This window comes from Betta splendens, chromosome 14 (genome assembly GCF_900634795.4).
Source record: "Betta splendens chromosome 14, fBetSpl5.4, whole genome shotgun sequence".
Lineage (NCBI taxonomy): Eukaryota > Metazoa > Chordata > Actinopteri > Anabantiformes > Osphronemidae > Betta > Betta splendens.
The window spans coordinates 4,297,092-4,317,097 of NC_040894.2; the positions used below are offsets into that span (position 1 = coordinate 4,297,092).

The following is a 20,006-nucleotide window of genomic DNA, read 5'->3' on the forward strand; positions in this document are numbered from 1 at the left end:
GGTAACAAGATAATCACCTCCAGGTGTTTTCAGATTGATCAACCAATCAGGAGACAGCACTAGCAGCCATGTGAGTATAAAGCTGCAGCTGAGCACCACCTGTGTTTCATCCCTGGTGCAGCTGACTCCTCCAACAACATGGCGTCCACAGGCCTCCACGTGTTCGGCGTCCTCCTGGCGTGCGTCGGCTTCCTGGGAGACATCGTCATCTGCGCGCTGCCCATGTGGAAGGTGTCCGCTTTCATCGGCAACAACATCGTGACGGCGCAGGTCTTCTGGGAAGGTCTGTGGATGAACTGTGTGATGCAGAGCACTGGACAGATGCAGTGCAAGGTCTACGACTCCATGCTGGCTCTGCCCCAGGACCTGCAGGCTGCCCGGGCCCTGGTGGTGGTCTCCATCCTGGTCGTGCTCTTTGGGCTCCTGCTCTCGGTCGCGGGGGGGAAATGCACCACCTGCATCGAGGACGAGGCCTCCAAGAACAAGGTGGCTGTGGTCGCGGGCGCCGTCTTCATCGTGGGCGGCCTCCTGGTCCTCGTTCCTGTGTGCTGGTCCGCCAACGCCGTCATCAGGGACTTCTACAACCCCGGCGTGGCCGACGCCCAGAGAAGGGAGCTGGGCGCGTCCCTGTTCATCGGCTGGGCCTCAGCAGGACTCCTGCTCATCGGCGGCGCGCTGCTGTGCTGCCAGTGTCCACAGAGCAAAGACACCAGATACACGGCCAAATACTCTGCACCGCGATCAGCGGCCGGCGCAGGAGCCTACGTTTGACCTGCTGCAGGAACATGGACATGACCAATCATGTGTTTTTAAAATGTCACGTTTTACTGAGCACTTTTTTAATAAATTACTTTGCTTTAAAACTGTCCTGCCTAAAGTTTCCTACAATTGTTTGTATATTGTCACTTTTGTCGGAGACTCACTTGGTCGCAAACATTTTCATGTCACACGGGAAATTGGCCTTGATCTCAATGAATTTAACGGTGAAATGGCTAAATTAGCATGGGTGGTTTAGATAAAACCTAGTTCACTACCTTTTATTCTAAGTACCTCTGATTTCCCAGTAAACCATAAACTGAGACTTTCATCAAGCATGAATGGTTTGACTTGTGCATCTAGTTGCTGGTTTTGTGCTCTGACCGGTAACCGTGCTCAAAATGAACCATTTCAAGCACAGGTGCTGCTCCAACTTAATCTTACTCATGCAGTCGTTCTGGTACAATGCAACCTTTGACCTGACTGATGCAGTGTTGAGAAAAAGACAAACATGCATCAATGCACAGAAATCAAATGTGCTTAAAGTATAAATGTCAAAAGGGAAATCAAGATAAAACAGTAAAATACAAAAGCACTGTGACCAAACTTTTAATCTACTTTAACCTGACTGTACTGTAGTTCAGAAAACCAGGTTTACTGAGCTTTAAATAGGTAAACTGGTACTCCACCACTTTGACAACAGCAGCAGGTTAGATTATTTTCATTCCCTATTTTACTATTTGGAATGAAACCTTTCAACCAGGTGTCATCCTCACATGTCACATGCCTGTGGGCTCATAGAATTCGTCTTTGTTCACCTGCAACCTCTCATAATATCAGCACCTTTGGCTTCTATGCTGGTTGAGTAATTGGGCACAGGTGTTTTCAGTTTAAACTGGTGATCGACCAATCAGGAGAAAGCATTTTGCGAGCTTAAAACCTGGTGACAAACCAGCGTCTGTGTTTCCTCCCTGGTGCAGCCGACTCCTCCAACAACATGGCGTCCACAGGCCTCCACGTGTTCGGCGTCCTCCTGGCGTGCGTCGGCTTCCTGGGAGACATCGTCATCTGCGCGCTGCCCATGTGGAAGGTGTCCGCTTTCATCGGCAACAACATCGTGACGGCGCAGGTCTTCTGGGAAGGTCTGTGGATGAACTGTGTGATGCAGAGCACTGGACAGATGCAGTGCAAGGTCTACGACTCCATGCTGGCTCTGCCCCAGGACCTGCAGGCTGCCCGGGCCCTGGTGGTGGTCTCCATCCTGGTCGTGCTCTTTGGGCTCCTGCTCTCGGTCGCGGGGGGGAAATGCACCACCTGCATCGAGGACGAGGCCTCCAAGAACAAGGTGGCTGTGGTCGCGGGCGCCGTCTTCATCGTGGGCGGCCTCCTGGTCCTCGTTCCTGTGTGCTGGTCCGCCAACGCCGTCATCAGGGACTTCTACAGCCAAATTGTGGCGACTGCACAGAAGCGGGAGCTGGGAGCGGCGCTGTTCATCGGCTGGGCCTCAGCAGGATTCCTCCTTATTGGCGGCGCGCTGCTCTGCATTCGGTGTCCACAGCACAAAGACACCAGATACACGGCCAAATACTCTGCACCGCGATCAGCGGCCCACGCGTCAACCAACCCCTGATATGGAGTCTAACGTTCAGCTTTTTAAAGAGCTACTTGCACCTTTCTGCAGATGTCGGACTTGACTCAATCCTCTATGTATTTTATGAAGCCTTTTAAATAAATTTTACTTCAAGACCATTATTTGTTATTGGTTTTTCTTGTGAAGTTTCAGTGAAGTTACATGTTGACTTTTGACTGTGCTAAACCCACACTTTGTATTTGGTGCCTCTTCTCCACCCTTAATAATTTACCAGTCAAGTCAGCCAACAATTTCACTAATTAACATGGAGTACATGTCAGCTCGCTGACATTAACAAGCTCCTTCCATGTTTCTGACAGTTCTAATTGCAAATATTGACTAGGGGTGAATCTTTCAGATGATTTAGCAACACTTGTCAAAATAAAAATCCCTTTATTTTGAAAATGCCTGTTACTGTAGTTTAACAAATCCGTTTCATTAAGACGACGTCTTTTAGTTATTTAATGTCTAATTGGTCATCTTAAATAAAGGTAGAGTTTAGTCACACTCATGTCTGAAGGCTGCTCATGTGATGTCTGTTTATGCTAAACGTCGCCAAAGGAAAACAGTCACGTGCTGGTGTCTGCCGATTCTTCTTCTCTGACTCAGCGGACTCGTCTCAGCCGTGGCTCTCTGGCGCCCTCTCCCGTTCAGTGGGAGTGAGTCCCGGTCCTTTAAGTGGAACAAAGAGAGGGCGACTCCGTTATCTTCGTGTTGTCAGTGCAACTTAAACTGGTGGAGAACTTGTTTCTCTTTCTGGTCCACTTCGGTTCTAATAAGAACCCAATCTTCTTCCTGTTTATATGTAGGTCTTTAAAGCTGTGAAGCCTCAGCCTGTGTGTGGATATGAAACAGAGCTACAGTGGTTATATAGTTTTAGTAAATTTACACACAGGTTCAACAATAATACTTCAACCTTTTTATTTCAATAAGTATAAAGTGAGCGATTCCGATAATTCAAATATTTTTAGAGATGATCAAAACATTGACCTTCAAAGGCTGCAGTGAGTGAAAACGTAATTAATGACCACAGGTGATTTCAGTTTAAACGCGTGATCAACCAATCAGGAGACAGCACTAGCAGCCATGTGAGTATAAAGCTGCAGCTGAGCCCCACCTGTGTTTCATCCCTGGTGCAGCCGACTCCTCCAACAACATGGCGTCCACAGGCCTCCACGTGTTTGGTGTCCTCCTGGCGTGCGTCGGCTTCCTGGGCGACATCGTCATCTGCGCGCTGCCCATGTGGAAGGTGTCCGCTTTCATCGGCAACAACATCGTGACGGCGCAGGTCTTCTGGGAAGGTCTGTGGATGAACTGTGTGATGCAGAGCACTGGACAGATGCAGTGCAAGGTCTACGACTCCATGCTGGCTCTGCCCCAGGACCTGCAGGCTGCCCGGGCCCTGGTGGTGGTCTCCATCCTGGTCGTGCTCTTTGGGCTCCTGCTCTCGGTCGCGGGGGGGAAATGCACCACCTGCATCGAGGACGAGGCCTCCAAGAACAAGGTGGCTGTGGTCGCGGGCGCCGTCTTCATCGTGGGCGGCCTCCTGGTCCTCGTTCCTGTGTGCTGGTCCGCCAACGCCGTCATCAGGGACTTCTACAACCCCGGCGTGGCCGACGCCCAGAGAAGGGAGCTGGGCGCGTCCCTGTTCATCGGCTGGGCCTCAGCAGGACTCCTGCTCATCGGCGGCGCGCTGCTGTGCTGCCAGTGTCCACAGAGCAAAGACACCAGATACACGGCCAAATACTCTGCACCGCGATCAGCGGCCGGCGCAGGAGCCTACGTTTGACCTGCTGCAAGTAGATTTTTATTTTTTAAACACCTGCATAACTGTGGAGGCAGGGCCACAATCTTGTCTTTTTAATCAATTTCAAACTGTTTGAATTTTTAATAAATGAGTTTTTTTATTACTGGTTCGCTTGAGTGAAATGATTCAGTGCTTTTCCTCGAAACAAACGGCTCAGATTGGGATACAGGTGTTTCTAATTGTCAAGTCTGTAAGTAAGACATTGGTGTTCAATACCTCTAATGCTACATTACATTCCCATTCAATGCCTCCACCTCCAATAAGTGACCACAATCTTAAATCAACCTAAAAGTGGGTCAGTGCTGGCAAAGAACAGTTTATAGGCTGTAATCTCTCAAAGCCTCAGTCATAATTGTATAAAGCTAATTAGTGACTGATTAATCGGCTCTAGTCAAGAGAATGATTCTTCTGCTCTTTGTGCTAAATATTCAGTAAACCTCATTAAACTAATGCAGAATGTGTGAGGAGCCTGGCTCAAGCTGCTCTTTCTCTGCTTGTGGCAGATATAAATGGCTTGAAAGTTTGTTCTGAAACAAGTCGTCTAAACCAAGAACATGCTTTGGTGCTAATTCATAACAGAAGTGACATTGTGGTGAAAGATGTGCTGAAAGCTTTTCAACTTTCCTCTTGTCCTGCGGTCGATTGTCTTCCCTTAAATCTCTGCACCGCAACAATAGTCACCTGTTAACGCAGCCATGTCTGGTTTAAATGCAGCTCAGCTAAAGTTACTTATGCGTTTGAGCGCTTTCTCCTCCTCTTTGCAGTATTCACTGTCAGCAGGAATCAGGACAAACTAGAAACCTGATCTGGTCCCTCCCTCCTGCTCCTCATTGTCGCAGCAGCAGCAGAAGCAGCTGCTGCTCGGTGAAAATGCCCGGCAGCTGAAGGATCCCGTGTGTGTTGGGCTTCGTTTTCGGCAGCATGTGGACTCAGGTCGGGGGGTTCGTTGTGGCGGTCATCGGCTTCCTGGGCACCATCCTCATCTGCGCGCTGCCCATGTGGATAATGTCGGCCTTCGTGGGCGCCAACATCGTCACCGCTCAGGTCACGTATCAGGGCCTGTGGATGAACTGTGTGATCGAGAGCACCGGCGTGTCCCAGTGTCAGCCCTACTACTCGGTCCTGGCTCTGCCTCAGCAGCTGCAGGTCTCCAGGGCTCTGATCTGCGTGTCCATCGGCGTCGCTGCGCTGGCCGTCGGCTTCACCTCGGTCGGGGTCCGCTGCAACAGCCTGCTGTCCTACGACCCCAGGGCCAAAGCCCGCTACGGCATCGCCGGCGGCGCCGTCTTCGTACTAGCAGGAGTCCTGTGCCTGGTTCCCGTCAGCTGGTCGGCTTACAGCACCATCACCGGCTTCTACAGCTCCACGACCACCAGCGGGCCGCAGGGAGAGCTCGGCGCCTCCATCTACCTGGGCTGGGTGTCGGGAGCGCTGCTCGTCATTGGAGGAGTGATGCTGTGCTGTACGTACAGATGCTGAAACGGAGGAGGACAGACCACAGAACACACAGTGCTAATGTCTTATTTACTGGGATGGATCTGCTCAGTTCAGCTTCAATTGCACTATGACAATCTACGGCTCTAAAGCGAAGGTCTGCATATTGTCCTAAGGCTTTATGCATTTGGAGCGTTTGGAATGAAGTTTTTATTGGTGAAGTCTTTCTGAACTGCTGTTTCAGGATTTTAACTGAATCAAAGGGTTAAGTTGAAGTTTTACTGGTTCATAGGTTTTAACAGTAGTGGTTTAAACCTGGAAACAGTTCTAAAGTTGGTTCAAATGTTTTTGAAACAACTTGTTTACTGGTGTTTTCCCACCAGTATCTGACTAAACTGTCTACATTATCTTTTGCTGCATTATCCAGCATACGAAGCTATTATGTTTGTATATTATTTCCTAAAACGAATAAACTTACTTTATATTTCTGTATTTTAACAGGACACGCTTTTGACATTCTTGACTCTTGTTTCAACAAACACGTCATTGGAAGCTTTGTGCTCCACACCCGAAAAACCTGCTTCGGCTCTGGCTCAAAGCTGTTTCACTATTTGCACACAAGCTGCTTGACTGCACGTCTCTGTTTATCTTGGTATCGTCTCAGTACCCGACACCAAACACAACAGCTGAAGAAAGGAATAAAAGTCATATCATACTGTTGTTTGATGACCGGGGACATGTTAAAAACACAGTCACTGTAAACCTTTAGTTTCATCTCATAACATTTTTTACAGCTGATGAAAGTGAGAAAGCTGAAAACTCCTTAGTTCAGTGTCAAACAAATCTTGTCTGACACTGAACTGGGCACTGAACACTGAAGAAATGTCCAACCTGCATCGTTCCCATTTAGATTATAACTAATGATAATTAGATTATTGTCATCAAGACTTTTAGATTATTATTATTTTTAAATCTACACTTGGTCAAACTCATCTTAATTATTATCTGTATGATAAGTGTATGAGTCCCTCAAGTGGAAATTCACTAGATTTATCGTGACAGCCGTTACAAACACTGCGGATGCTGTGGTTTCAGTCAGGACAGAGCACAATGACCTCTTTGTCTCTGCTGCCGTCAGTGGGAAAAGGAAACATCTCAGCTTTTCATGTTGCTGAACACAGATGTTGTTTAACATTTAATAAAGCAGCGAGTGGAGGTTGGACCTGACTGTTGATTTGGAGTTAATGATTGGCTGTGACACATCCGTGTCCTCACACTCCAGTTAGTCCTATTGATTGAGGCTTGTTTTGGAAGTCAAGTGTCATATTTGCTGACTGAGTTCACCATTTTACACTTAGAGAAGCTCATGTGAAGCTTTACTGTATTTGTGGGCTGTGTTCTGTTCGCTCCTCGCGCTGGAGGCGTGTCTCTGTGGATTTTCGCTGTTACAAAGATATCTCACCAGGTCAGATGCCGCTGTAAACCAGTTTCGGCAGAAAGCAGAACACTCCTCTCCTGCCTCGATCTTTGCCTCGGTGACTAAACCTGAGGCAGGGCTCCTTTGTTTCGCTCACAGGGAAACCACCACAACGCGCCGAGTCGTGCTCCCTCAAGGAGAGGAGCGCGCTTCAGCATGGCCTCGGCTGGGAAACAGACTCTGGCCGTGGCCCTGGCCGTCCTGGGCTTCGTGGGCAGCATCATCGTGTGCGGACTCCCCATGTGGACGGTCTCGGCCTTCGTCGGCGCCAACATCGTGACCTCTCAGACGACCTGGGAAGGTCTTTGGATGAACTGCGTGACCCAGAGCACAGGGCAGATGCAGTGTAAAATCTACGACTCCTTCCTGGCCCTCCCTGCGGAGCTGCAGGCCGCCCGGGCGTTCAGCGTCGCCGCCGTCATCGCCGGCCTCCTCGGGGTCGTCCTCGCCGTCGCCGGGGCCAAGTGCACCACCTTCATCGGGGACGAAACGCAGAAGTGCCGAGCGGCCATCGCCGCCGGGGCCGTCCTGCTCGTCTCCGGGCTCCTGGTGCTCGTGCCCGTGTGCTGGACCGCCACCGCCGTGGTGCGGAACTTCTACAGCGGCGCCACGGCCGACGCTCAGAGGAGGGAGCTGGGGCCGGCGCTGTACGTGGGGTGGGGGGTCGCGGTGGGGCTGGTGCTGAGCGGGGGGCTGCTGTGCACGTCCTGCCCCCGCGGCGACGACGACCACTACGACGTGGAGTACGCCAAAGCCCGCTCTGTGGGCGCCAGCGGGGACAGCGTGTGAAGCGACGCCATTATTTGAGCTGAACACAACAAAAACGACAGCCTGGAACTTTAGCTAAAGTCAATGCTTTAGAGTGTGTTTGTCTGTTTGTTATTTATTAGTTCTTCATACACATGACTGACATGTTTAGGCTTGAGAACACAATGTATACAGTGTATATGTTAATTAAACTTTGTGTTCAAGTCTTTGGCTGCTCTTTTATATTATATTGGTGTAGACTCACATTTGACCACGTTTATCATGTTCAGTTCAGTTTCTGTTGTATTGTACAATATTACACTCAAATTACAATCACGAGACACATGACAATGTCAAATAATGCATGTATGACTGTCTAAATTTATTTTAGTTCTTTATATTTAAAAAGTAATAGTATTGTGTAATATATGTATATATTATATATATATGTGTATAATGTATATTGTAAATGTGGTATCTCTTCATTACAAATAATAAAAGGCAAATGAAACAATGACTAATACATATTGTGATGACCAAACTGTGTCTCTCTTCGTAGACAAAGCGTCTTTCTTGCCTCCACATCAGTTATCACCAGTTAACCAGATGAGATGACACCGGAGCCATAGGGCTTTTATCTTCCTGCTTTATTGAGAACATATCATAAAACACAAAACAGATGACGTCATAGTTTTATCACACGCTCCCTGGACCCGGCTCCATTCTTTCCCCCAGTAGACCAGGTGTGGCGCATGTCACATACACATGCAGCCGCTCCGGTGACAGCGACACAAAGAGTGAAGAGGGGGAGGGACGAAGTCACGGAAAAGCAGGCTTTAACAAATGAGCCGGGGCCGAGTCACACCTGTGACATCAAAGCTGCTGCGGGCCTGGACGACGAGTCAGACACGGAGACTGTGCTTGTGACAACGTTCTGTCCGTGACAGGGTAACAACAGCTGAAGGAACACATGGTGATGGAGGCGTAGGATAGAAGCCTACAGAGACTCACCCATCGGAGGTTCAGAGGTCTGAGAGCGGCCGTTTTGGGGGTTCCACCATGGCTTCGGTGGGGATGCAGCTCCTGGCCAGCGTCCTGTGCCTGCTGGGGTGGGCAGGCGTCATCATCAGCTGTCTGCTGCCCATGTGGAGGGTCACGGCCTTCGTGGGCACCACCATTCTCACCTCCCAGATCTTCTGGGAGGGCATCTGGATGACGTGCGTGGTCCAGAGCACGGGGCAGATCGAGTGCAAGCCGTACGAGTCGGTGCTGGCTCTCAGCGCCGACATGCAGGCCTCCAGGGCTCTCATGGTGCTCGCCATAGCAACGGGCGGCATCGGCCTCGTTCTGGCCTTCGTCGGTGGCAAGTGCACTCGTTTCCTGGACGACGACGGTGAAGTGGCTAAGGGGAAGGTGGCTGTAGCTGCAGGGGCAGTGCTGATAATCACGGGCCTGCTGTGCTCCATCCCCACAACAATGGTGGCTGCGGTTGTGGTGAGAAACTTCTACAGCACCATAGCCGATGCTCAGCGGAGGGAGCTCGGAGCCTGCCTCTACATCGGATGGGGAGCGTCCGTCCTCTTCGTTCTCGGCGGGGCCTTGTTTATCTGCGCCGCGCGGCCCTTCAAAGGCCCCGGCCCGGAGGACAGGCCCTCCGTTAACTACCTGGTGGTCCGCTCCTCCAGAGGGTCCAGTCGGGCGGGTTCTTATCGAGTCCCGTCGGCAAGGCAGCAGCCTCCGAGCTACGGGCCACCATCCGTCATGTCCCAGCAGGACACGAGGCCGCTCTGGGAGGAGAAGCAGAACCCCCGGCCGGGGTCCGAGAGGTCACGGGCCCCGTCCACCAAATCTCAGATGGAAGCAGCCGAATGGATGGAGTCTGAGCACAGCGAGGCGCCGTCTACAAAATCTAAACTGAAAGAAGCTGAGATGAAGGAGAAATTACCAGCGAACAGCGGCAATGAAGATGCATCGAATCCACCGAGAACATACATCTAACGTGCTCACACAGAGGCAGGCAGTGGAGAAGCTGTTCACTGTGTTTCACTGAGTGGTGACTGAAAAACAGTGGTCTGTTGCAGCTGAAAACGACCACAGTGGTAAAGTGAAGTAAGTTTGTTTTCGTATTTTATGTTCGATATGTAAATGAAGGCATCAACAGGCACCTCCTAACACTTCTAAAGCTTTATTTCCCTCTTTCTTTCTTTCTGACTTGTTTGACTTAGTCAGCAAACAACAAAGCAACAACTGTAATGAAAGACACATATTTAAGACAAATTGCTCTTTGCTTTAATGTATATAAGTGTGAAAACTAGTAGCAGCTGCAGATATGAATGTAAACGTGTGGGTCTGTGGACATCACATATATCTGTGGAATAAGGTTTTGCTTTTGTTTTATTACATATGTGTATATTTTTTTAAATAAACAACTTTAAAGGAGATATGGTCTTTTCACTAACTGTGTTAAATGTGACAAAACGCCTGAGCCACTTTGCAAACGAGCTTGTGAGAATCCTCTGGACCTTCAGTCCTGAAGGGCCAAACCGGTTTGACAGAGAGTGAGGTTACGGCCAACGCTGGCGGAAACAAAATGTGTTTATGCAATTCAAAGCTGGTTTCAATGAATCCTGTTCATGGAACATGTGCTGGTTTGGTTTGCTGGTTAAAACTTGCAGTAGCCAGAAAATGATGGCTCTTTATCACTAAATGCAGGAGACATGAGGACGGTGCTGAGTCTAAAACACGAGGTGACACAGAAGGAGCATTAGTTTGCCTGAAACTGTTGAGGTTGAAACTTTGTCTCCAGTAACTTCCTTGTGTTTAACCAAACTTAAACAAAATACCTAAACAAATTTTTTAGAAGTGATGTCATTGCTGTAAAACTCCCTATTAAAATCCATCATGTAAAGTAGAATCAGTAAAGGAGAATGTTTGCTTTCTGTTTTCCTTTGTGAGACCTTCAGACAAACTAACTGCTCTGCTGTGAGGACTGAACAAAGGCCTGTTCTGTCTGAGGGCGTGACTCAGTGTGCAGTGATACAGTGCAATGTCATTTACAGAATCCAGTGAGAATCTATTGAGGTGGAGCTTTTAATGTGTTGAAGTGAAACGTGTTATCGCTCGCTGTTTCCTCATTGTAAAATCATCATGTGACATTTTCTGACCATCCTACACAGACGCAAGGCCAGAAACTGGCTCACGTTAAAGGGAGGAAACTCCAGCTCCCAGTAGATCACCTTCTTGTTTCCCTGAGCAGCTTGGTTCACCATGGTGTCGGGTACAAGACAGATTGCGGGCTTGTCCCTGGCTGTGGTCGGCTTTCTGGGCACCGCCGTTATCTGTGCTCTTCCTATCTGGTGCGTTACCAAGACTATCAGCGGCATCGTGGGTCCACGCATGCTCTGGGAAGGTTTATGGATGCACTGCTTTGGGTTGTCAGGCCATAAAACCCAGTGCAGACTCTACTCTGGGAACGCGCCTCGCGTCCTGCAGGCTGCCAGGGCTCTTGTCGTCGTCGCCATCCTTTTTGGATTTTCTGCGATTGTACTCGTCATCGTTGGGGGAACGCGCACCAGCTGCATCAGGACGGAGAAGCGGAAGTGCCAGGTCCACTGTGTCGCTGGGGTCCTCTTCATCATCGCAGGCCTGCTGGTGCTTATTCCCGTCTGCTGGACCGCCAACGACATCGTTCGTCCGCAGCAGCACGCGTACGACCAGGTCCATGGGCTCGGAGCTGCGCTGTACGTCGGCTGGGGCGCCGCGGGGCTGCTGGTGCTGGGGGGGGGTCTCCTCTGCACATGTAAGAAGAACACAGACTCCAACCAGAGTGTTCGTTTTATGAATCTGAAGAGTGAATGTGAAGATTAAAACTTAGTTTTAGCTTTTATATTATATATCATTACTGTACATTATACATTTGTTTACATGAAAAATTATTGCAAATAATTTTACTATTTTTTGTAGATGATTATGTTGTACGTGACAGCTTTTTAATGAGTTGTTTATTGTGTTGAAAGGTTTGTATTGTGCAGGTAATTTTTGATTTCATCACTGTGGTTTCGGTGTTGCACAATTCTAGTCATGACAAATGCCTACGAGATGAATAGTGAAAGCAGAGCTTTTCTAAAAAACAAAGGCAAATGCTGAATGTCGCACAGATACAGATTGTTAAAACAAAATGTTTTGTAATGTAACATTATATACAGTATATAACATTTATTGCGATATTATATATGTAAATGAGTTGATTTGAACATCCATGTGTAATTTAACATCAAACAACAAAATGTACAAAACAAAAACTGTTATTTCAAATGATAATGGTGGAAATCAAGGTTTGTGTAACTTTGTGTGAGCTATGCATTCACTGTACAAATCCTATCTTTAGAGGTGAACATTGTCATGTTGATAAATAATGAATGATAATGTGATACATGTATTACATTTATTTATTATGAATATTTCTGAGGCGTGAGTAATAGGAAAGAAAAATTCCAGTTGGGGAAATTTGTTCTCAGCATTTGACCCATCCCCTAAACAAAGCTGCATGTTACACAGAATCTTTTGGACTCAAATAAGTTTATCTTCAAGAGCAGCCACACAAACTGGACTTCAGAGTCTTAGGGTATGTCAGACATGACTGTGGACGGTGCTAGAGTTTCCTGTAGATGTAGATGACACCAGTTATGTAGCCATCTTCCTCTGCTGACACGGCTCGCTCCCACTCTTCCACCTCGGTGACCTCAACACATCTCCAGAGCTCATCCACCTCCATCTGCTTCATCTCACGCTCCAGAGCAGCTTTATACTCCAGATTGTCATGGTTACTTCTGGTTGTCATGCAAACGTGGCCGCCTAGTGGAGACGGTAACCAGTGCAGTTGTGCTGTTACACTATTGTTAACCTACAATAGTGAGAGAAATGCAGTTGTAGCAACATGTGTCCCACCTGGTTTGGCAGCCTTACACAAGTCCCTGAGGACTTTAACAGGAACATTTCCAACACTTAGCGCTCCAACAATCACAACTACATCAAATGAATCTGCAGGAAGGAAGAGGACAAGTTCACTTTTCCACATGTAACACCTAAATCTAGTGTCATAACTAGTAATAGTCCTAAACAACTTGACATTTCAAAATAAGATGAAAAAACGAAAAATTACAACAGCCATTAACTCTGAAAAAAGCAGGAAGACAGAATAAACATTATCATGTTAAAACATAAGGCAATCAATCAGAACATAAATACAGAAAAATGACTAAGCTTGTGGCTTGTCTGATAAATCACAGTAGTAAAACCAGCAAATTGGGTAAATTAATGTTGCATTTAATTACCCCATTGAACAGGCAGCAGCCCTTCTCCCAGCAGGGACTGCCTCAGGTCCTGGTACAGTCCGCTCTCTCTGGCCAGTCTCAACATCGCCTCACTTCCGTCAATACCAACAAACTGTCTAAATCCATGCGTCTGCATCTGCACAACAAAGACATGTTTGCTTATACATGGTCAAACATATGCACCTTAACACTGATGCTGATGCATCAGTGATGCTCAGGCCCAATAAAACGTTGGAAGTCGTCTGTTTTAGGTCTTTACAGTATATGTTGTGAGTTTTACCTGTTTGGCCACCAGTCCTGTACCACAGGCCACGTCCAGCACAACAGCTGCTGCTCGGTCACTGCTGAAATGAGAGGAGATGGTGTTTGCTGCCAGACCTGGAGCCTTGTAGTCCAAAACAGCCACATCCTGTTTGTTTTAAAGATAGAAAAAGGCTTTTAACATAAAGATGTAAAACCCAGACAAGACATAAATATGCTTGCTACATCTGCTACATCATGCTATTTGTAAAACACACTGTAAATCCTTTAATAAATAATTTGAAGCTTGCACTATCTACTACATATATATATATATATATATATATATATATATATATATATATATATATATATATATATATATATATATATATATATATATATATATATATATATATATATATATATGATGAAAATAATATAATAAATAATAAACTCAGGTAAGTCATCTTACCTGATCATAGTTCTCGGCCCAGGAGTTATAAAAGCCAACCTTGTCTCTTGATGTGGTGCTCTTATGAGCTGATAATATCACTGCTTTCACATTTTCAAATGTATTCACTGATGACATTTTATTAAAATCTGTGCAAAGAAATGACATACACACAAGAAATGTTAACAAAAATAAAGATCAATAACGTGTGAATCGTAGAAATAGGTAGCTTGTTGCATCTGATGAAACTGTTGATTTCACCTTTCGCTAGTTTTCAGCTTTTATTATGTGATATGTAATATCAATGTACTTCACGCAAATTGTGTTAATTCAAACGTAATTCAAAGCGCAAATAACACGTGTCCAACGCAAATTAACACGTCCCCGTGACGTTGGTGGTACGTGATGACGTCATTATACGTATGACGAACGTATAATGACTTTGTCGCCCTGATTCACTTGGATACATTTAGATAAACCCACATACCGGGAACTGTTCAATCCACCGGGAAATAAGTGAAAATAATCGTGGTTACTGCAGCTTTTACACTTTATCATCTGGCTTTTTAGATCGTGTAAAGCCTGAACGCGAACCAGGAAGAGCCAGAACCATTCAAGCTTATTTGACGCCTGTAACACCACACAGTGGTTTGCAATACTCACAGAGTTTTATAGCAATAAAAACACGTCCTGGAATCAAGTGTTTTATCTTTTGTCCAGTCGATCAGGAACGAGGAGTTCACGTTACACGTTACAAAGGGACCCACGCCACAGATGCCTATGCGGCTGCGTGATTGGCCGAGGCTGTGCGTTCCCGGTGACGTCACGTTATAGCGCAGCCAAAACAAATAAAATCCTGACAATTTACAGCCTACATTGCTGCACTAAAAACTCATGACATGACGAGAGGTTATGAGAGGTTATAAAACTGTTTTTGTGTGGTAATTCATTTTTGCGGTTATATCGCTGCTTCCTGCTGTCCGTTTAGTTTTTGTGTAAGTTTGTTTGACCGGTGTAGTTAGTCCACCCAGCTACGTTTTTTTTGTTTTAATATTTACATTGTAATTGTTATTTGTTTCCCTTGCCAGCACGTTTCATTACAGGGTGACAGTTTGGAGTGTGATGCATCGCTTTAGGTTCTTATACATTTTCAGTCATATGTATAAAGCGCCTGCGGAGTATGTGATATTCTGTGTGATTGTGACGAGGGCTAAAGCGTTATTTGTTTTACGTGCTGTAATAAAAATGACTAATTTCCCTGCAATTTGTTTGCATCTTATTTGTTTAAATTAGTATGTAGCTTTCTCCCTGCCATACTTCCATTCAAACAACTATTGCATATAAAACGTTATTATGATATTATTATGCTGTTCCTTTATTTTTTTTCATCAGACATTATGTCTTGCTAATATTTCTCACATCAGTGTGTAAAACTTTAACCTTATTTTGGAAGTCACATGATCGAGTATTTTGATCAAGTTGTCATAGAACAAGCTTTAGTGAGAAAAGAAAAGGAAATAAAGTGTGTATAAGTGTTGCGACGCTAAAAGCTATCATTTATTGATGGTCCCTGAACCAGTGGCAGCTCTGGGTGTGAGGAGGTGCGATAACCATCCTGCTACTGAAGCACGTGAGTGACGGGGTGTGTAGCCTGTAACGTGATGTTCATAACGCAGCGGTGGCGTCTCTCTGAGGCTCATACATCCATCACACCATGAACGACCAAGTCGTGGCTTTCGCCAAAGACTTTCTAACCGCCGGCGTCGCCGCAGCCATCTCCGAAACAGCTGTGGCTCCAATCGAGAGAGTGAAACTGCTCCTTCAGGTAAAACTAAAACGTTGCCCGCTGGTGTTAAAATCTGAGAACCGGTTAGTTATAGGCTGTACATTTACAGTAATTAGACAGAAATAAATACAATTTATAGTTAACAAAATGTTCTGGATTACATCTAAATTGGCCTTAAACTCTACCATACTCGGCGAACTACTTCCTGTTTATCTCGATGTTTCCTAGCAACGACGACGACGTATTCGAGAATCAGGAACTAATTTTATAGACAATGTCTTTTAACGTCAACATGGAAAGAAAGAGGGAAGCGGTGCTTTTTTTTGATCAATCAGACGTCTTTCGAATATTTATTATTACATCAAATATTTATTTAAGTATTTTGTTATGACTAAAACTTTATTTAGTCTGTTCTGATGCTACATTGAATAATGTATAAAATAAATGAATTAGACATATAAATGAGCATAGTGATTATTGCTTATGAGCTGAAAAGCTTCACCTGTGGCCCGTATGCTTTCAAATCATGTTGGTAAAATAAATGTGATGGTTAAACACACTTTGTTTAACACACTGTTAGCTGGATCATCATGTTTTCCATCCTTATCTAGTTTCCATGTCTTGCTCAGCGGTTATTTATCTTCCTTCCTCCTTCCTAAACGTGCTGTTTCTTTCTTCTTCACTATAGGTTCAACATGCCAGTAAGCAGATCACGGCGGATAAGCAGTACAAGGGTTTAGTGGACTGCTTTGTTCGCATCCCTAAAGAGCAGGGAGTCATTGCCTTCTGGAGAGGTAACCTTGCCAATGTCATCCGATATTTCCCGACCCAGGCCCTCAACTTCGCTTTCAAGGACAGATACAGGGACTTTTTCCTCAAAGACATTGACAAGCGCGCCCACTTCTGGCGGTACTTCGCTGGCAACCTGGCCTCCGGCGGCGCCGCCGGGGCCACCTCCCTCTGCTTTGTGTACCCTCTCGATTTTGCCCGTACGCGCCTGGCGGCCGATGTGGGGGGGACTCCAGGTCAGAGAGAGTTCGGTGGTCTGGGGGACTGCTTGGTGAAGATCTTCAAGTCCGATGGCTGGAGAGGCTTGTACAAGGGCTTTGGTGTGTCCTTGCAAGGGATCATCATTTACAGGGCGGCAACATTCGGCATCTATGACACAGCTAAAGGTACAGTTACACCTCCTTCCTTACAGTGAAACTGAAGCCCACAACACATAATCATCATTGCTATGTTTACAGGGATGCTCCCAGACCCTGACAACACTCATATACTGGTGAGCTGGATGATTGCGCAGGCTGTGACGTCTGTTGCTGGTTTGATCTCGTACCCCTTCGACACTGTCAGACGATGCATGATGATGCAGTCTGGACTTCAAGGAGGTGAGTGTGTCCCGTTGCCTGATAACCTAATTCTGCCATAGACAGAGAGCTAAAAGTCATTTTCCTGGCGTTTTCATTATGTAATACTGCTTGTCTAATTACTTCATCAACATACCTTCTGCAGCTAACGTCATGTACAGCGGGGCCTTTGACTGCTGGCGTAAGATGATACGAGACGAGGGAGGCAGGGCGTTTTTCAAAGGGGCCGGGTCCAACATCCTCCGAGGCTTTGGCGGCGCTTTCGTGCTTGTGTTGTACGACGAGCTGAAGAGAGTCTTCTAACTTTCATGTTGTCACATCACTAGAAATAACTTTGTATTTCTTTGTCCGTTGTTTGTCTTAAACCGCTGTTGTCAACTATCTCCCCACTGTTAAGCACAACATTGTGAATAAGCTTGGGGTTCAAAAGGTGGAGTATGTGTTAGATAATAAAACGCACAAATTGTTTTACACAGAGCTACAATAAAGTTTGGCTCCATTTTATCTCATCTGATGTGCTTTTCCTTTTGCTTTGGTTGCTCATTTACTCCATACCCAAACAAAGAAAAGATTGTAATTACTACTTTGGTATCCACAAATAACATATTTATTTCATACTGTGTATTTAAACAAAACATTTAGCCTCATGTATTACAGTTTTTATTGGTGGCTTTGACGCAGACGTCCAGTGAAACAGCAGATTCTCTTAACAGTTCTGTTTTCTTAACAGTTCACACACAGGTCTAAACAGCGGCTCCAATGTCATAATGACACGTTTTGTTTGCTTAAAGGCTCTAACTGTGTCAAAACACTGGAAATGTGCAGCAAAAATTTAAAAATTCAAGTATATGAACATGTCCAATCAGTCATAACAGTGGACAGCAAAATACAAACCACTGATCTCAGTGTGAATCTGTGCCTCATTGATCGTCATTGGAGCCTGTTTTGTGTCTTTGTAGTTTATGTCAAGTTGACCTTTTATGCAAAGAATTGGATCCAGATGAAGAAATGCTTTGATTTATTGAATCCATGACATTCATTTTCCAAACTGTGGCAGAAAACTGAAATATTGTTAATATTACAGAAATACATCCATCCATCCATTCATTTTTCTACCGCTTAGTCCCATGTGGGGTCGTGGGGGTACTGGAGCCTATCCCAGCTATCTATGGGCGAGAGGCAGGGTACACCCTGAACATGTCGCCAGTCCATCACAGGGCAACACACAGACAGACAACCATTCACACACACACACACCAGAAAATTCATATAAACTAAAACAACAGTCAAATCTGTTGGAGTATGAGACGCAGCCACTGTTGATACTCAGTCTCTGCTTTAGACCGCCTGCATCCATGCTGGTAAAGAACAACAAACACCCGGTACCAGCCTAAAGGCTTTTGTGGAGGAGTGTCAAACAGGTGCTATGGTGAGTTCATACTGGTCTAACTGGTTTCTAATAGTAAGGAACAGATGGTTTTCCTTTGGTCACAAAGCTAAAACAATGGAGTTTAGACAGTTTGAATGACGTCAGTTTTAACTGTTTTGCAAAAGGGAGGATAAAATGTGTCAATCCAATGAGAACAGGTTTACACATTTGCTACATGTGTCTGATGCTTTGCTGGAATAGTGATGATGAAAATAAATGGAACCTAGTTATGAAAAACAGGTCAAAGCGACCAATAAAAACTGTAAGTCTGGATTCTTGTCAGAATATACTGTAAAGCTGAAAGGTTATGAATAAGTGGATGAAAGTCTGGATTAAGATGAGCTCATTTTAAGAAAAACTCCTCAGTTCATTCAATCCTCAAGCACAAATTCCTAAAAGAAAAGAAGCAATAACACCTGTAAGTGAACTAATGGAACATATCCTATTACTACAGTAGAAAGCTTGACCAATGACCATTAGCCATCAACAATTCTACCTTTAGATGACTGACTGAAACCAATACAATTTGTTATTATCCTCCCTTGTGAATGTGCAGCAGCATCAGGGATGTTACAGGAAACTCCCCAGAGACAACAGACACCACTGCCACCTTCTGGATATTAAATTACAGTGTTTACATACTTCCTTATGGTCTCATATCCTGTTTTACTACTCTCACATATTACCAAACAGGGGTCTGATGTCAGACTGTGAAATAAAGACTCTAAGTAACCAATGTCAAATTGAATGTAGGGATATAGATTCCAGGCTCATTGTCTGTTATGTATCCATTGTGATGATTGAGGCACATTTTTCTCAGCTGACCTTTTAGTCACTGTGTTGCTTCTGACTTCTGCAAGGTGCAGGAAACAGCTTTTGAAATTCAGGTTTGCCGTGTAATATTTACTAACAACAAAATGACTGTAGAGTTAGCATTTCCATATCACAGTCTGCTGGTTAAATTCAAATAATCCAGTTTTGTCAGTTGTGTATTTAATTTAGGTCTATAGTCCAACTGTGTGATGTTTGATAGGTTTTATGTGCAGTGCGTCAATGAAACTGACATTAATAAGAAATACCAGATTATAGCGTGTATTAAGTGACAAAAATGGACATCCAGTAGTGCCAAATGTGTAGCAACCTACAAACATTAACCACGAAACACAGGCGTTATAATCAATGACATAATAATATAATATACACAATCATAATTAAACAAAAGACAAAACTGCTGGTTTGGCTCCCTCTGCTGTTCACAACGTGATACTGACATTCATCAAGCTTATAGTTTGTTGTTAACTGACTGACTAATTTCAACGCGTGATAAAAGCATTTGTGACAAATAAAATAATTTTACAAACCTTATTTGTTATTTTATGTTATATGTTTAATTATGTAAGCATATTTATTTAAAATACTTAAAGCTAAATATGCTGCGAGAAAGACAGCAATATAGCCCGCAACAGTCTCCAATCTCCAGCATAATCAAAAATAGGAAAAGAAAGACAATAGACACAGCGACTGCATCAAGGCTGCCTTCATATCT

General features: G+C 45.3%; 8 protein-coding genes across 8 annotated transcripts; 7 read left to right on the forward strand and 1 right to left on the reverse strand.

Moving 5' to 3' along the window:
• Positions 1-99: 99 nt before the first annotated feature.
• Positions 100-2,505, forward strand: LOC114869430 (claudin-like protein ZF-A89). The gene is made up of 2 exons (XM_029173671.3): positions 100-633; positions 1,751-2,505. Exons 1-2 carry the CDS (start codon positions 139-141, stop codon positions 2,384-2,386), a joined length of 1,131 nt encoding a protein of 376 aa, XP_029029504.2. The 5' UTR covers positions 100-138; the 3' UTR covers positions 2,387-2,505.
• A 1,022-nt stretch (positions 2,506-3,527) lies between these two features.
• On the forward strand, positions 3,528-4,296 carry LOC114869438 (claudin-like protein ZF-A89). Its single transcript, XM_029173679.3, has one exon. The coding sequence runs from the start codon at positions 3,543-3,545 to the stop codon at positions 4,173-4,175; it is 633 nt and encodes a 210-aa protein (XP_029029512.1). The 5' UTR covers positions 3,528-3,542; the 3' UTR covers positions 4,176-4,296.
• Positions 4,297-5,007: 711 nt separating this feature from the next.
• Positions 5,008-6,130, forward strand: LOC114869436 (claudin-4-like). The gene has a single exon (XM_029173677.3). It carries the CDS (start codon positions 5,115-5,117, stop codon positions 5,670-5,672), a length of 558 nt encoding a protein of 185 aa, XP_029029510.1. The 5' UTR covers positions 5,008-5,114; the 3' UTR covers positions 5,673-6,130.
• A 144-nt stretch (positions 6,131-6,274) lies between these two features.
• On the forward strand, positions 6,275-8,376 carry LOC114869431 (claudin-4-like). The gene has a single exon (XM_029173672.2). It carries the CDS (start codon positions 7,261-7,263, stop codon positions 7,891-7,893), a length of 633 nt encoding a protein of 210 aa, XP_029029505.1. The 5' UTR covers positions 6,275-7,260; the 3' UTR covers positions 7,894-8,376.
• A 280-nt stretch (positions 8,377-8,656) lies between these two features.
• LOC114869880 (claudin-4-like) lies at positions 8,657-10,292 on the forward strand. Its single transcript, XM_029174426.3, has one exon. It carries the CDS (start codon positions 8,911-8,913, stop codon positions 9,847-9,849), a length of 939 nt encoding a protein of 312 aa, XP_029030259.1. The 5' UTR covers positions 8,657-8,910; the 3' UTR covers positions 9,850-10,292.
• A 142-nt stretch (positions 10,293-10,434) lies between these two features.
• LOC114869882 (claudin-4-like) lies at positions 10,435-12,281 on the forward strand. Its single transcript, XM_029174428.3, has one exon. The coding sequence runs from the start codon at positions 11,119-11,121 to the stop codon at positions 11,716-11,718; it is 600 nt and encodes a 199-aa protein (XP_029030261.1). The 5' UTR covers positions 10,435-11,118; the 3' UTR covers positions 11,719-12,281.
• On the reverse strand, positions 12,282-14,693 carry mettl27 (methyltransferase like 27). The gene is made up of 6 exons (XM_029174427.2): positions 14,542-14,693; positions 13,900-14,027; positions 13,465-13,593; positions 13,185-13,320; positions 12,799-12,891; positions 12,282-12,705 (listed from the first exon to the last, which is right to left on the reverse strand). The coding sequence occupies exons 2-6, from the start codon at positions 14,014-14,016 to the stop codon at positions 12,503-12,505; spliced, it is 678 nt and encodes a 225-aa protein (XP_029030260.1). The 5' UTR covers positions 14,017-14,027; positions 14,542-14,693; the 3' UTR covers positions 12,282-12,502.
• A 736-nt stretch (positions 14,694-15,429) lies between these two features.
• LOC114870034 (ADP/ATP translocase 3-like) lies at positions 15,430-17,540 on the forward strand. Its single transcript, XM_029174639.3, has 4 exons — positions 15,430-15,703; positions 16,353-16,839; positions 16,912-17,052; positions 17,177-17,540. The coding sequence occupies exons 1-4, from the start codon at positions 15,593-15,595 to the stop codon at positions 17,332-17,334; spliced, it is 897 nt and encodes a 298-aa protein (XP_029030472.1). The 5' UTR covers positions 15,430-15,592; the 3' UTR covers positions 17,335-17,540.
• The last annotated feature ends 2,466 nt before the right edge of the window (positions 17,541-20,006 follow it).